General features: G+C 36.7%; 1 protein-coding gene across 1 annotated transcript in view; it reads left to right on the top strand.

Annotated features, from left to right (window-relative positions):
- Window positions 1-16,745, top strand: part of PPM1L (protein phosphatase, Mg2+/Mn2+ dependent 1L) — a 142,200-nt gene extending 125,455 nt beyond the window's left edge. Inside the window, 2 exon segments of the mRNA XM_072408049.1 lie at window positions 13,748-13,909; window positions 16,164-16,745. Coding sequence (XP_072264150.1) covers window positions 13,748-13,909; window positions 16,164-16,510 — 509 coding nt within the window. The 3' untranslated portion in view covers window positions 16,511-16,745.
- Window positions 16,746-17,456: the final 711 nt, after the last annotated feature.

The raw sequence follows: 17,456 nt of genomic DNA, 5'->3' as shown, positions 1-17,456 counted from the left end.
AATGCTACCAGAAAGGGTTTTTCCTTGCTTCCATTGTGCGGTAAACACTGCAATAATAAAATAGCTATAGAACATAGAAAGAGGAATTAGTAAAGGTTAGAAATTCAATTAAAAACACACCTAAACTAAACTTTCATTCATTTGATCTCACCTTTGCCATGTTAACATGACTTTACTAGTGCTCACTGTCATCCCACCTTGAGTATGAGGATAGAGATGAAGAATGGGTTGTCTTTGTTGCATGGGGTTTGCTTTTTTTCTTTCTGCAAATTCATAAAATTTCGCACATAGCTCGTCAATCTGTCTTTTTTTTTTTTTTTACACAAAAGGATAACTTTTTCCTTGCTGCAACCTTATAATGTAAAGTGTCAGCAGCATTTTCTACTCAGCACAGGCAACAAGAACAGTATTATCTTCTGAAAACTGCTTTAGATATACTAATAAAAAGTGTAAAATCATCTTTGTAAAGGGAGCTGAGCTATAGGTTTTGTTTGCAAAAGAGTTCAGGTACACTTTCAAATAAATACACAATTGCTTTGTATATATGTTTTTTATACATGCTTGGATTTCAAATATCTAGCTTAAAAATGGCCGCCTTTTTGGTTATAGGCTTGCAAGTAATGAGTAGTTATTACAGGAAATAATGATTAGATGAAGGAGTAGATGTATAGATTAGTGTGAAGATATAGGGTAATTGAGCAGCACTGATGTTTCATTGCATTTATGAGTACAAGGCTTCCTGTCGGCCACAGAGAATGATCATTTTACAGTTAGGCTCTCCATCTCTACTATCACTTTGTTTCTTCTGAGAAACATTATCCATTTCCTCTTTATCCTGCAGCACCTACAACTCCTTTTTATTTATGGCAGTGATTTGTTTTCAAGAACATGGTTATCAGCTGAGGCTCTTCTATTTCCTGATGAACTCCTTTCAGCAGTTCTTGGCACTCTCACTGAGCCAGCTGAGTCTAGGGACCAATAAAGCATTTGTGCTCAATTTAGCTCTTTTTATACTGTACATTTTCCACTGAGTAATTACTGGCAACGGCCAAAAGGCAAATGTTTCCTAAACTCTCCACAAGGTAAAACCAATAAAATATAAACTGCTAGGATAAAGCAAGTCACAATAAGTAAAAAGTCATATAATAGGTCATGGTGAAATTGTGGCTTAGAACCTGGCAGTGAAAAGATGGCCTATAAGGTATGTATGTACTTAATGTCAGAAAGGTATCAGCTGAATGGCATGGCTGAGGTTACAGCACGATTAGATTGATTGCAGTGTTGTCACAAGCGACACGGCTTATATTTCTTGTGCTCCCCCCCCAAAAGCTTTATACAGAAATGGGGGGGGGGGGGCTATATTCACTTTTGTAAAAAGCTGATATTTAGTGTTTGGTGAACACTTACAGAAATAGAATCTGTCTATCCCCTGCATACACTTTTTTTGGCCTCCTCCTATATGTTTCTTCTTCTTTTCACTTTTTGATCCCCTTTCTTAGCCGCTACGTCAGTCTTTCTTTGGAAAGCTGACATTTTTACTTACACCACTTTTTAAATCAACAACCAAGAAAGCATTTGAAATATACATTAGGAACTAATGTAATGCAATGTGATTATCAGGTCTATCCAGATAATTTTAAATATAAGATATTATTATTATTTTTGTGGTGCCCTTTTAATTTGATTTATAAACTGCAGAAATTCGGGAAATAATGGAAGTGAAAAAAAGTTTCTGTACAGGGGCGCAGGTAACACACACATGATCATAAAGTACCAAGAGCTGACTGTACACATGTCTTTGTTTCCAGAACCACTATATAAGCACAGCACTCAATGAAGAACCATAAATTCATTGCAAGGTAGGTATCAGGTCAGTAGTTCAGGTGAAAATATTATTTCCAGGATTATTACAGACCAGTATGACCCTTGCAAAAAAACCTAAAAGACCATTGGTGTCACTTGAGCAATGAGCAATGTGTGCTTTCGGGATAGTGAAAATAACACTAATGATCTTCTTGGCTATCCATAAGGGGGAATTCTTTCAATGGCTGGCCATGTAAGAGGCATTCTTCTTACTGACCACCACACTAATGTACTGTGAGCTGTGGACATATTAACTACACCAGGGGTTCCCTAAAACCATAAAGTTATTTCAAGGGTTCCCCCATGTTAAAAAGGTTAAGGAAGGTTGGTGTAAGAGTAGGTTAGGTGTTTAAGGTACAATAAAAAAGGTTTTAAAGGCTTAGTTTTTAGGAAAAGTCAAAGTACTGATCAAGTACAGATTCCTGGTAATATTGGGGAAGGATGGGTTAAGTGTTGGAATTACAATGAATGAAAGGAATAGAGAATGACAAAAAAGAGGCTGAATACTAATGTACTGTATTGAATGTTGTAGACCAAAGTTTGGATGTCAAAGTATCATCATTTTCTAGTTTTATCAGTCATGAGCAGTCAAGAAAATGAAAAATATATCTTAATAGTTGCTAAGTTACTGCACACACCACTTTCCTAAATAAAGATCAACAGACCTAATTTATTTAAACTTCTAAAATAACTGCCTGTATAGCAACCAATTAGTATCCACTGTTCAGATTCCATCCGTAATGTTAAGTTCAAGCCTGAGAGTGACTGGTTGCTATCAGGCGAAAACAGTTACTTAGTTCAGAAACTTTGGTAAATTAGTGAAAATGGATTATTCATATATGCAGACTTTTTGCTGCTCAAAAATGAGAGGAGTTGGACTAAGAAAAGGTTAGGCTAGATCTCCTCCCAGCTTGTATTGTTGCCTGATAAAACATCGCCACAATAGGAAGTTGAAGAAAATCTCTGTAAGAGAGCATTAAAACCTGACCCGCAACTGCATAGCCAGTAGGGCTGCACCACTCTCTCCTGTTTCAGATTTTTGGCTTTTTATGTGGCCCGTGTTCTCCTTAAGCAGTATCGCTCTGCTACATCTCCTAGAAACTGCCTTAACACCACCTCCTTTAATAATTATTCATCATCATTATTATTATTATTATTGATAAACAGTATTTATATAGCACCGACATATTACGCAGCGCTGTACATTGAATAGGGGTTGCAAATGACAGACAGTGAAACAGGAGGTGGAGAGGACCTTGCCCCGAAGAACTTAAGATCTAAGAGGTGTGGGAAGCAGCACACAATAGGAAAGGTGTTAAAATATCTTACACAACACTGATTGATTGGTTCACATGACATAACCTTCAAGTAGCATTATTTTAAAACAAATAAAATTATTTTTAATATTTAATAGTGCTGCAGGATGTTTATAGATTGGTTTTGAGTTCCAGTTTAAATAAAAACCCTAGGAAGTTAGACTTTTGTTGACATCCTGTTCCATCATTTCATCAAGGTCACTTTAGTCAGCATCTTACAAGCTTTAGACAGATGATAACACAAATAAATGCAATATATCTCACCAGGGCATTTTACAGGTACATAATGCTCCCCCAATATTTACAGCACCCATTTACGTTTGTAAATGGAGTAACTGAATATATATGTCACCAAAATCAGTGATGTCTCACTATCTCCAATAATGTAAATTTGCTCAGTGTACATTTACACCCATACAAATTAATCACAAATTTAAAATACCAGAGCATATATATTTTTTTCTGCAAGAGTTACTGTACTTTATATATTTACATTACCCTTCTAAACCTATCTGTATTTACCCACCTGCTCTCTGTGAACATTGTGGTGGGGTATCAGGAATCTGATTCCCTTCTTATTGAAGATAAATGATTCAGAGTTTTGGTGGTGCAGAAACAGAAGTTTCAGCAAGAAAAAATCTCTTTCGCCAACAACAGCACTTCCCACCCATTGATTAGAGATCTCTGAGTGGTCTCAATTCCTCCATATAGAGAAAGCTTTATTATAGGAGCACTTGCTCAGCAGTTTTCAGTACAGAACTCCTCGTGCCATGTTTTATCGAACTACACAAAAGGATGTAATGGCTTCAGTTCACTGTACCTCTTAAAATTCTCTTCCTAGCAAATGGCATTGCTGCTATAAAAGTTGTATTACCATAGTCATGCAAATTAAAGTTAAACAAAGAAATTGAGCTTGTCCATAATGCGTAGTGATTAGTACAGGTAACATTCAATGATCTATAATTCAAGTCTCCCTTAGGTTTTATTATTGCACATAAAGCAGAATAAATGTGCATAAAGAAAAATTTGATCAAAGAAACAGTGGTTAATTGCTTTGATCGCGTGAACAAAGAGTACCTCTGTTTCAGGTAAGCTAAGCTTGTCTTTCAGAGTTCCTAAAATATTCAAAGCTAACATCGTGTACTGTATTCTTTGGACTATGATGGAGGTTAGTTTCAGCTTGTAAAAAGTAGCCTTTTCATATGTCATACTGGGGACTATATTAGAGAAATATAAATTATTAGAAGTTTTTTTCTATTCTCTTGATGTGGGTGGAGTTGTCTGGTTGAGAGGAAGACTTCAGAATTGAAGAAAATGTAAGAATTTTTTCGTCATAGCCCACTAGACTTAGGGAGCCTATTTGAACCTTTGTATTTAAAGGGAAAACTACCAAAGTCACATTTTTCCGGACTGGAGCCAAGCTTTAACTGTGGCGCAAACATAAAATTAGATTTACCCAAGCAGAATGTTTACAAAACCGTCATGCAACATAGAGGAAACAATGTTCAGAGATACATAGAACAAGTCAAGTGGATTGGCTGGTTACACTAACACAATAAAGTCCAATGAGCGAGTAAGCTGGTAAATATTTCACTCAGCTTTCCATGACTATATTAATAGGGGACATTCAAAAGTTTAACTAGTCCCAGGAAAACAGAAAAATAGATTGCTATCTAAATGATTACTCTTTTTTTTTTTTCTACATCTTTACAGAACTTGGTGGTGATTGTGAGAAGGAAAAAATAATGATAGTAGGGCATGAGGACAGGTAAAGAATACCACTGAACGGATAGCAATTTTAGATAAACCTGAGGAAGCTTTAAAAAACATTTTGTTTTTAGGTACAAAAATCACTAGTACAGGTTTTAGATACCAGCTGACGTTCTGGTACAGTTCTGTCAATCTGGTTTAAAAAAAAAAATATATATATATATATATATATATATATATATATATACTCAAGTCTTTTTGGGTATAATGCAACAAGCTTTGCAGACCTGGATTTGTGAATTTTCGGCTATTCTTCTTTGGAAATACTCTCAAGCTCAAGCAGGTTAGATAGTGACCATTGGTGGACAGCCATTTTAGGTCATCTCTCCAGAGATGTTCAATAGGTTTCAAGTCAGGGTGCCGGCTGGGCCACTCTAGGACATTCGCAAAGTTGTTCCTAAGCTACTTCTGTGTTGAATTGAGTTGTGTGCTCTGGGTCATTGTGATGTTGGAAGGCAAACCCTTGCCTGGTCTGAGGTCATGAGGACTGTGGAACAAGTATTGAGGATATATCCGTGCATTTCTCCATTCAGTTTTCCTATACCCCTGACTAGTCTCCCAGTATGGTATTGGGCAGGTTATGGCCGGTGACTGGTTTCCTACAGGCACAACATTTAGAATTGACGGCAAACTGTTTAATCTTGGTTTCAGCAGACCGAGAATCTTGTACCTTTCCTTCAGGTGCTTTCATGTATTTTGCATTCAGCAGAGGCTTCCATCTAGCCACTATGCCATAAAGCCCAGGTGGGTGGCGGGCTGCAGTTATGGTTGTCCTTCTAGAATTTAGCCTCATCTCCAAACAGGTTTTCTGGCATTTAGTTCTTGATCACCTCTCTCACTAAGGCCCTTCTCTCTTGATTGATCAGTTTGGCCAGACAACCAGCTCTTGGAAGGGTCCTGGTTATGGCAAATGTTTTTCCATTTGATCCAGCAGTGATCAGGAGATCCTACTATATAGTGTTTCTCCTTTTCCAAGCTAGCAAGGGTAACAAATGAGCCATTCTTTATGGCTGAAATGTGGCTTTTACTTTCCAGGCACTTATGTAGGTAAGGATTAAATCTGTTTGTTAAAGAATGACATGAAAAATCATTGTTGGATCACATTGCGCATCTCGACACCTTAATATAATATACTGAGATGTCAAAATACACTTATCCCAAAGGAGACTATACTTGGCTAAAATACATCTTTTTCCAGGGCCCTGTGTGAACCTAAAAACCTGGACTGCCCTGTATACTAGTGACAATTTGAAGGTATGCATCATTATTGATAGCTGATATTTGGTGGTCATTAGAGAAGTCTCAATTATTAAAACTTATGTTGTATCAATGGAAAAAAAAATTAGTCATTTTTTTAGAGATTGTATGTTGTTATTATTGTTGTTATTGTTTTTTTTATGCCGCATTGATATAGTCTACATCAGGGGTGCCCACACTTTTTTGGCTTGCGAGCTACTTTTAAAATGACCTAGTCAAAATGATCTACCAACAATAGTATTTAGACTTTACTTGTTTGTTTATTAAGTTTGTTTGTTAAGTCATTGTGAAGCCAGCTAACTTGCATGCAGCATGTAATAACTGCTGATAAAATGACATTACGCTACTGAAGTGTAACTAAAAACAAAAAGTTGATTTTGTAGCCTTAGTTTAGATTTTTTAGTCCTTAGATGTTCTGGCTGCATTTGTTTTCTCATGTGCCAACTCTTATTCACTGTACATCAGTGTTGGAGCTTTGCTGTTTGGACTGTAGGCAACACCATCAGTAGGTCAAGCAGTTTTTGCCTTGGCTTTAGGTATATTTGATATGGTAGCAATTAGAGTTTAGCTTTAAAACATAAATATTACACCCTTCTGATTCTGAGGTAACTGAAAGAACACAAGATTAAGTTAAAAAAAAAAGTTTGTATGCAGAGTTTCCAGATAATTATTTATGATGGAGATGAGCTAAAAAAAATCCTATAATTTGTGCCACAGATCATGAAGAGCAGTGCTGTAAGTGTCTGCTAATTGCAAAGAGGGTAGAAATTTGTTTCATCTAATAGGCAATGATGAACAGTTAGGTTTTCAGCCTATTTTAGGAAACCTCTGAAGACAAGTGGCTAACAATATTTCTCTAATCAGGAGCTTTATTTCGAGACCCATTTTTTTAAAAAGGTTAAAAGAAAGCATATCTGTGTTACTGAATTAAACACAAAACAGGAGTGCATGTGTGGAGCTGAACACTGGGCTCGAAAACTTTAAATATATTACTTATTAGCCACAAAGGATAGAAAGTCATGTTATACTGTAGAAAAGTGGCAGTGACATTATAAATGTTCTGGGTGGGACCCAGAAGGCTCACCCACTACAGGCCGCAGAAAACTAGGAGGTGGGGAGATATAGGACCAGTCACCCTGCACAAGGAAATAGAGCAACAGTCTTATTTACAGGAATGTCCTGCACGGAGACAAGATTCCACTCTAAATTACTGCTCAGATCGAAAACAAATTGCACTGAGATTCAAGAATGAATTCTCTTCTGTATTTTGTATATTTGCTTATTTCAGAGAGTGTTTTTATGTTTGCTGGAGCCGTATTTTATATAACCATTTCCTTTCACCACCTACCTTCCAGTACTACCAGCTGTTTCCCGTTTTGTCCACCCCTGATGTCTGGGCTGTCCAAAAGACATCTAAAATTAAAATGTGCATTTAGGTAATTATTTTAAAGTTGGGCACTTAAATTGATGTGTATCAGGGAGGTGTGCTGAGTAGATAATAAACAGGAAAGAAAAGATGGGGTTTAGTGCAGCAAATCAAAATATATTGTGCGTTTGCAAAAAGTAACTTCCATACATAAGTATAATACACTTGAGTTTTTTTGGTCCTTCTCATTAATTTCATGGGATATGAGATTGCATAGCTTGACAATAGAATTCCCTGAATGGTTAAAAAGAGACGTGTTTCGACGAACATTGGGAGTACTTTCAATCCTCAAAGAGCACCTCCCTTCTTAAGACAAAAACACCACGGCAAAAAAAAACATATTATTGGTCTCTGCGCATCCCCTTAAAAAACCTCTTCGGCAAAACGCGTCGGGTTAAGAGATGTTCTAACCATTAAGTGTAATATACTTAAGTATGGAAGTTACCTTTCGCAAACGCACAATATATTTTGGTTTGCCGCACTTAACCCCGGCTTATCTTTCTTGTTTATTATTTATCATGTTCCAAAGGGGGGCACCCACTCATATAATATACATGAGGGGAGATTAGGAACATGAGGAGGGAGATTGATGGGTTTTAATCAGACTGCAACAGCAAAAACAGTCCATCTGCATTTGGGGTCTGTAGCAATCTTTCACAAGCTGAACCTGATGGTCTTACTATGTAACTATGGGAGTAAATGAGGAATGTGAGGGGTAGGATAAGGTGTTTTAATATTTTTGCAAAGATATGTGCTTTTAGAAAAGCATACAGGTGAACAACATGCTTAAAACAAACCCTGCATTCAGCATTGCAGTGGCACCCCCCTTATTACATTTGGAATTCTTCTCATGCTTGGCATATTCTCTAGGTTTATTGGGATTAATAATGACTCAGAGAGTAATTAATGAATCATAATTGCAGGATTTGACTAAATCCTATGAAATGTTTGTTATAGTTAGGTAGGAATTTTAATAACCCTCCTGTTTTTAAGAGGCCATAAATTGTGTTGTATATAAAACAACTAAAGTGCAGTAGTGAACCAATGATAAAGAAAACCATTCTACAGTATTCCTGACTTTCAGCAGCAATACAGTGGTGGCAACCAAGCACTAACATGAAAGCAGTGCAGAGTGACAGGTGGATGCATCTAGTGGTGCCCTCTCCTATTGACCTTCATTTGGCATTGCCACCTTTAGGATGGCGTTACTATTGTAGTGTCAATGATAAAACTCATTGTTGCTTTATAAAAATTGGAATCTAAATAGATACGTCAGTTGGACAATAACCACATTGATAAACATTATTTATGCTGTACTCATGAAGAAGTGAAACTTACTAGACTGAGATAATGCAGCAATAAACACATATTAACACATTATGAGTTAGCCCCATAGTGTGTTGAAAGTGAGTGTGTGTTGCATATACAACACCAGAAACACATTCTTTAATTTTCCTAGCCCAGGCTAGAAAATACAAAAAAGCAAATTGTTGCAATGAGCTACATACACACACAAGATGAGAGTTTCTCAACCAGGGTTCTATGGAAATCTAGGGTTCCTCCAGAGGTTGCTAGAGGTTTCTTGAGCACTTTGTGCCTCTCAGGTCATTTACCACTGGCACCAATAATCTTTTTGTCTGTCTGTCAGGGTGGAATTCTGGAGTTCTTCCCACTGACCACTATAGTAATGCACTGTGAGCTGTGGATATAGTAACTACTGCAGGATTCCCTGGGACCTGAAAATTGAGAGACACTGCGCTTAATGATTTTGTTGCCTGAGGTGAATGATCGTGATGGTTTTAGAGCCCTTTCATAGATGAGGTAAAAGGCTGTCGGACATTGCAAATCCAAGCCTAAGAGCAGACACAAGGTCTCTGTTATGACCTCTGGTAGCTAATAAACATCTTTTGTGTACCTTTCAAAAATCATTTCACTTTGTTTCTACTGGCCTGACCCACGATTCTGCCAAACGCAATTCTTCTAAAAAGAGAATTTACTATTTCCTACCAAGGCATTCTTATAGAACATCGAGGGATATTTAAAGAAGCTTAGCCTTGCAATCAGGGACCTCAGGCTCCTAGTAATAAATAAAACAAATTTCAGAGAAAGGTGGAACAGAGGTCAGAAAAAGAGGATTTTCTATCAAAGAAAAGTAATATCAGGCATCCTGCCACACCTGCTCTTAGCAGGACTTGACTTTCAACTTTTTCAAATAGCTGGAGGAGCTTGCATATTTTGGGAAAACATATTTCTACAACCATTCCTTGATCTGTAAAAGGATAACAAGTGCAGAACAGTAGTTTTATTTCATGTGTATCCATACCCAGCCAATCTGTGGTTATCAGACTCACCAGCACAATGCGGGTCAAAGGTTCACTTGGCGGTCGCCACGCACATTAAAAGGCCCGCAAAACCGGTCTAAAAGGCCACAGCTGTTCCTATGAGGACATTTACCCGGTGCCTTTAATGTGCAGTCATTATTGTATTTGAAATAATCCTCTGAAATCTGAAGTCCCTCACCATATGCAGAAAAGTAGAAAAGTATGTTTTCCTACAGCACATTGCTTGTTTCATGATTTGTAATGCAGAAACTTTAACTTGCTTTGTGAATACACTGCCTAATCTGGGGCAAAACGCTCAGTAAGAGGTTTGGATCTTAGAAAAGATAAATGGTGTTCCCTGCTTCTAGTTAGCATTGTGGTGAACCAGTATTTAACTTTAATTGAGATAAATGAGAATGGCAATTAGAAACAAGGAGTGGTATTAAGCAGAGTATTAATTATTCCAGCTTGTGGTTTTGGCGAAGGAATGGTATATGTGTATCTAAGTAATAATATTACCTCAGTTTTATGGAAGCCAGTAGCCAGATATTGATGAAACAATGATCATCATTTCTGAAAGACAAATTGTATGGTGATGAACCAGTGATGTGGATAGACATTATCAATAAAATGGCAATTATGCATCAATCATCCTTGCTGCGTTCCAAACCACTGTCTTTAGAATCCACACATAGGAATAATTCATAAAATGCAGTTGTTGAGCTTGCACAAAACACTTAGTGATAGGAAAAGAAGTCAAAGACCAAGTCAAAGGGCTGTCCTCCTCCACTAAAAGCGGAGAACAAGCAATAAAAAAAACATGATAATAAGAAAATTGTTCATTTTGATTTTTTTTAGTTTTGGATAAGGACTTGGTGCTCTGGATCTGTAGAATATTTAGAATCGTACACTATGGAACAGAATCCAGGCCTTTTTACCCCTGGTTTACTTTACCCAACCCTAACAAAACTAGTTTTGTATATACTGTAGTATAGTACTTGAAAAAATAAATTATATTGTGTCATTTTGAATATTTTCCAACACATTATATAATGAACTAACTTTAAAAACAATTAGATTTTATGAAATATCGACTTTAAGAATATTTGAATTTATTTGGCATGGAAAGCTTGTTGCTAGAAGGCCATGTCTGCTGTTTTCCCATGTAATGTAGTCTAGACAGAGCTTGAATTTTCCCCTCATTGTACTTTTTCTTCATATAGGTATATTACATTCATGAAACCGTAGCTCATACAGGCAGTGAACAAGTCACAAATAACAGGCTCCCATACATTTCTGGGTAGAAAGCATTCCACACAAATCTTAGAAATCACAAGCACTAAAAAGTGTAAATTCCACCAATCACCTGTGTGCAGGCATCGTACACGGCATATGCTGTTTGGTGAAATGAAATATTTTAGCTATTATACCTGTACAGCCTTTTTGTACAGGTGTGAGGGATAAGGGGACAGAGCTTCCTCTTCTCCCTCCTGCTCATTGGGTGGGCAGAAAAATCAAATAACATATATAATGAGCTGGGAATTGTTACATAGTAGTACTAGCCTTATTATATTATCATTATTTACCCTAGCAATCTCTTTACCAGGCAGGCTGAGTGGCCACCCTTATTACTATGACCCATTGGTGCCAAGCTACAGCATGTTGACAGTCAGTGGGAGGAAAATGTAGCTAAAGCTAGTTCCTTGCCCAAGAGAAAGTAAAGGGCATACTTCTATATGTTTTTATTGTGTAGTTTTTTTATCTCCTATGGCTCAGTTTGTTTAACTGAAACTTTAAACTGAACCAAGAGAGATAATTTATTCACTTCTGTATATTTTAATGTAAGCTATTGAGGTCTCTAATCAAATTTTTTTAACAGACCGTAAAAAGATAATAAAAGTAAGCCAAGAGCTTCATCTGCTGTAAAAACATATAATATATCAAAGGTGTCCACATCCTGTGCTCAAGGGCCAGCACCTACTCACATTTTAAAAAATCTGAGCCATAAAAGATATAAAACTGCATTTGATAGTTGCAAATGCTGTGTGTCTTGCTTTAAATAGCAGTGTATGTTAGTGGTATGACAGTCAGAGTGTATGTAAGTGAACATAATAAGGTACGCAAAGAGGATAAGGACACAAAAAATCAGATAAGGACAACCCTTTATTTGTGAATATTTGCATCTGTTTACAGTATGAGCCGGCCAATGTAAACAGCGGTTTGTCTGCCTTAGGCTCAATTACTTATCCGAAGCAGACTCAGATGTTCTGGTGTTGTCATATCCAAACCTGAATTGAGTAAAGAACTCAGGCCAAGCATATGTGTTCCCACTTAATCTCCTAGGAGAATAGTTAGTGGCATACAGAAACAGTTAGTTCCTGAAAATAAGCACATGCCAAAAGCAGTGTCTGCAGGTTTCCTCTCACGTTCAATTTACAGTCCAGGAAAAGTGTTGTTTTTTGTGCTGGATAAAAATGTGTGTCTGTTTGGCACTTGGGTAAATGATCATCTGTTAAATAAAGAGTCAGTAAGAGATTATTGTCCTAGGGCTGCCAGGAGGCCATGTGCAGCGGGCATGATTTACTGATGCTGCACACACAATGTGCGGCTTCCAAATGATCTGGATCGACAGCTGCAAGGGGCAGAACCATCACAACAAAGGGATGTGGTGTAAATTATTAATAGGAGACTATCTGTTCTCCTACTGTCCAAAATAAACAATGTGGACGGTCTTAGAATCGTATTTCATGCTACCCAAGGCATTTTACTGTGTTTTATATCTCTGTGTACACCCCACAAGCAGCACATAATAGCTTGTGTACTAGTATATTTTAGTGACCCATATTTCTACTAACGTTCATTGTGCTGTCTGCGTCTTACTGCCGCCTCCGGCTTCTTCTGAGTCACTAAGCGTTTCTCTTTACCTCTTATCTAGGCCAGCAGCTATTGATATTCACCCAAGACCAAGTAAAGCGAAAGGAATTAGATAAGCAATAATATCCCATAGGACAGAGTAAATGAGTAGGTGCCTCTGGTCAATATGAGATTGCATTTACTAGGGTTGGGTACTAAACAAGCTGAAATCTGTTACACTTCTCTTCTGGGACCTAACTTGGGTGTCAGTGCTCCAATTCTGCAGAGAACCTGTTGTATCACTTGGTTCAGACAGAAAAATACATATATAATCTGTTCTCAAATATTTTGTGCTTGTTTTACCATTCTTTTGTTTGTTGTTTTGCTTTTTTTTGGAAATACACATCTGAAAAAGGATGGTGCTGACTGGTTGTACTTTTAATTACACATCAGACTCAGCACATATGTGTTATGGGTGAGACATAAGTACATAATTTGCCCACTTACAAAGATGGCCACGGAATAATTATCACATTAAAGAAATAAATCACTCCTTTATTTGCTTTATTTTCTTTTGTCAATTTGAAGGCTTTTGTAAAACTGAAAGGTCAGTGGTAGTTTGGCATTTTCACAGTAAAAAGACAGGTAAACCTTTATGAATATGCCCCATGATTTGTAATTAGTTCTTCAACATATGGATTGCCTGAAATACATGATATTTAAGTACTAAAAATAATAAACCCTTTGTCTACAGTCATTGATCTGTAAGTATCATTAAAAAAGACCATTGGAAAGGCCAGGATAGCCTGCAACACGCTCATTGTGTCTCGTAATACCTAGCATAATAGTCAGGCAGCCACAGTGTGCCAAACTAAAATTTTTACACTAAATATTTTCTGTAAATGAGATAACTTTACAAGTTTTGATTCTTATTGTTACAGGTACTACATGTCTAATTGCCTTGCTGTCTGACAAGGAGCTCACAGTTGCAAACGTTGGGGATTCACGTGGAGTCTTGTGTGACAAGGACGGAAATGCCATTCCCTTATCGCATGATCACAAACCATATCAGCTAAAGGAAAGAAAGCGGATTAAGAGAGCTGGTAAGATGCTGTCTGTCGGGATAGATTATATATGCTTAAACTTTCACTCTCCGCTGCAAGCTGTCCAGGAAGATTTACCTCTTATACACATCAAACACATGGTATAGGATGTTGTAATATGTTGGATGAATTATGTATGAGGGAGCACAGCACCTTTGGCTTAGTATTTTAAACTGAAGGCGGACAAGTTAAACATACATTTTGTTTCTGCTTAAAACTGTTCAACCGGTTTAAAAGAAAAAGTAGAATTTTTTTTTCTCCCCTCTACTTTCCTTCTTTTCTCAATCCCCTTGTTTCTCTTTTCTCACTCTCTGCCCTCTTTTCTCATACCCTTTTTCCTCTCCATACTTTCTCTTTTCTTCTTTCCTTCTGATAAATAATATTATTAAACAGTATTTATATAGCACCAACATTATGCAGTGCTGTATATGAAATAGGGGTTGCAAATGACAGAATTCTCTCCTTTACCCTTCTCCACCTTTGTGTCTTTTTGTTCCTCTGCTCTCTTTCCTTTCTCCTTTTTTCTACCTTTCATCTTCCGTCTCCATTTACCTCTTCTACATACAGTACGGAGCTCTTCTATCTGCTGACTGGAGGATTTTTCAGCCCCTTATTCTGTGCTCCAAAGAGAATGCTATTTGATCCTCAACAGCTTAACTGTATTTAAAACACAGAAACAGCTAAATGAGATGAAGGGAGGTACAGCAATGCCATTCTTGGTGGTGCACTGCATTAAAAAGGTCATATATTTTTTAATGCAATATGTTGTTTTGCCTATTCAAAATGCCTATTCAATTATTAACAGCAACTAAAACTTCACATACAACATTCAGAGCGTGCCTGACATAGGCTCTTTGCATCCAATGTCAGTGTAAATGTAACCTAATGCTGGACATGAACACAAACATTTTCAAACAATTTACCAGCAAAAATCATACCACATCCATACTTCACACAGAAGGCAATAGAAACATTTGCAGTTCTAACCCTTTACAAATTAGTAGAAGCTCCCTAACAGAGCTAAGATACTACCTAAGATAGCAATAAAACTTGACAAAGCTTCTAACCCTTCTATCTAAAAAAAAATGAAAACATTTTGGCTGGATTTAAACTGCACATTATTCATATACATCAGGCAGCTTGGACAGGTTAGTGCAGTAGAAAAAGAACAAAGGTTGTCTGATTCCTAAGGGCTAACATAGGTACCAAGCTGAATACTGATACTACAATGAAAAAAAAAGTTGACTAGTACGTTTCATTCTGTTTTTACACAATGCGTTTCTCTTTATACAGAAACAATATTTCATTTTTGTGTTGTAAAAGTAGTCGCAGTATTATAAAAACTGAGAACAGCTGACAGTGCTATTGTTCATGTCTACTTTATATGAGTACAGCTGGAAGCCATGAAGATAGGCACATATTTTTTTTCATTATAACAAATCAAAAAGAAAACTGTTATCTGTGTAATGATTTGCATTTTTTATCCACAGTATATCTAACAGAGCACAGGTATTTTTGTTTGCATAGTTTAATATCGGGCCTATCAAAAAAAAAATCTGCTTTTCTTTACCAATACTGACCAATCATTGAACACCGGGATCAGTTTAAAACAATGGTATTACATATACAGATAACTGCTATTTACCCCATTGGAAATTCTTCCACTCTGTGGAGTGTAATGACCCCAGATGGAGAGGAATGTCAGACTTCCACATGAAATAAAAATGTTTTCAACTAATATCATTTTGTGAACTAAGTTTATTTACTGTTCCTGGACCCAATGTGGGAAGCAGGGATCCAAGCACAAACATTTAGAGCAGTATTGTTTCTCGTAGTAAATACAAGCTTTTTTATTGTATATCCAAATCTACACTAGACAAAATTTCAAATGGATAATAAAAAAAACTAACACAGATTCACAAGTATGCATGCAAAATTTTTACCTTGCTGTCTGGGCACATTTGGATAAAACAAAAAAAGTTCTGCTTTATAGGTTTGTTAATTCCTTTCATTGTATATAAATGATACGCAGATTATTGTATATTTTGCCTTCTCGAGAAAACATTTTAGGACTTGCAGACTTATAACGCACAATTCATGTTCAAAGTTGCAGAGTCATTTATTGAGATCATAAAATATATTGTATTGAGGAGTAAGCACAGCAATTACAACACAGGGAGCTCATTATATATGCATGATGTTGTAGTTTATAATTAGCTGATCTCTTTCTCATTTTTTTTCTTCTGTTGTGTAGGTGGCTTTATCAGTTTTAATGGATCCTGGCGAGTCCAAGGGATTTTGGCAATGTCCCGTTCTTTGGGGGACTACCCTTTAAAGAACCTAAATGTCATTATCTCAGACCCCGATATCCTAAGCTTTGACCTTGACAAGCTACAGCCAGAATTCATGATCCTAGCTTCTGATGGGCTGTGGGACGCTTTCAGCAATGAAGAAGCTGTTCGGTTCATTAAGGAGCGCCTGGATGAACCTCACTTTGGAGCCAAAAGCATTGTGTTACAATCCTTCTACAGAGGATGCCCTGATAACATAACAGTGATGGTAGTAAAGTTCAGGAATAGCAGCAAAACAGATGAACAATGAGTTGTCTGCAATCTATAAATATATATACATATGTACAGAAGGACTTCAGGCAAACTATTTTATTTTATCTAAGTAGGAAAATGGTGGAAATGTTATTAAAGTTGTCCCATGGCCTCGTATCCATGTCCCAAACCATAAGATGGACTCATGCAGCTAAGATATCTATTCAATGTAAGACTATGAACACATAGGAAGTCAAATAAGATCCAACATTGTTACACTGTAAAAAAAAAAAGGAATAAGGAAAATTAAATCAATACCTTTCCCCGATTCCGATTTTTACTTCGGTTCCTAGTTTTTTATTTTTATGGTTAAATAGAATCACACATGTGTTCCACTGTGACAAGTCAGTATTTAACATACTGTTTATAAATTCTAAGCAGTAGGTAAAAATTCAAAGAGAAACTCTCTTGATAAAGTCCCTTTCCATCCTTTGCATGTTTGATGTGCACATTCAATTTCCAGCTTCTGCCCTGGGGTTTGGCAGTTGTTTCCTTTCTTCTTCTTCGGTTTTATTATGTCAGCAGAACTAATACATTTTTAAATTGTCTTTTGCAGTATTGAACTTAATATTTATACAACCATAAAGCATAATGTATAACTTAAACCAATGGATGCATTATCCAAATTTCTGCCCAGGTATTAGGGTTGGTTTAGGTTCACTTAAGAAAACTTAATGTTTACATTGAACAGTGTACAGTCTTGTGAAAAAATAAGTACATTTTATGGAAAATGTTGCTTTTTCTTACCATATTTAAACAAGTAAATATTAGCTCTTATTTCAGACAATTCTTACAATAATGATGCTATACTGTAGATAAGAGAGGGCTGAGCTGAAGGACATGGGAGCATTTGCAAGACCATCTATAATGATATGTTGCTAGTGTCTGTTGGTGGAGATACAACTCTGACATCAGTGAGAGTGGAATATACACTAATTGACAAA

Source organism: Pyxicephalus adspersus, chromosome 4 (assembly GCF_032062135.1).
Source record: "Pyxicephalus adspersus chromosome 4, UCB_Pads_2.0, whole genome shotgun sequence".
NCBI lineage: Eukaryota > Metazoa > Chordata > Amphibia > Anura > Pyxicephalidae > Pyxicephalus > Pyxicephalus adspersus.
The sequence above is the reverse complement of the archived record's forward strand: the minus strand, read 5'-3'. Positions and strand labels throughout refer to the sequence as shown.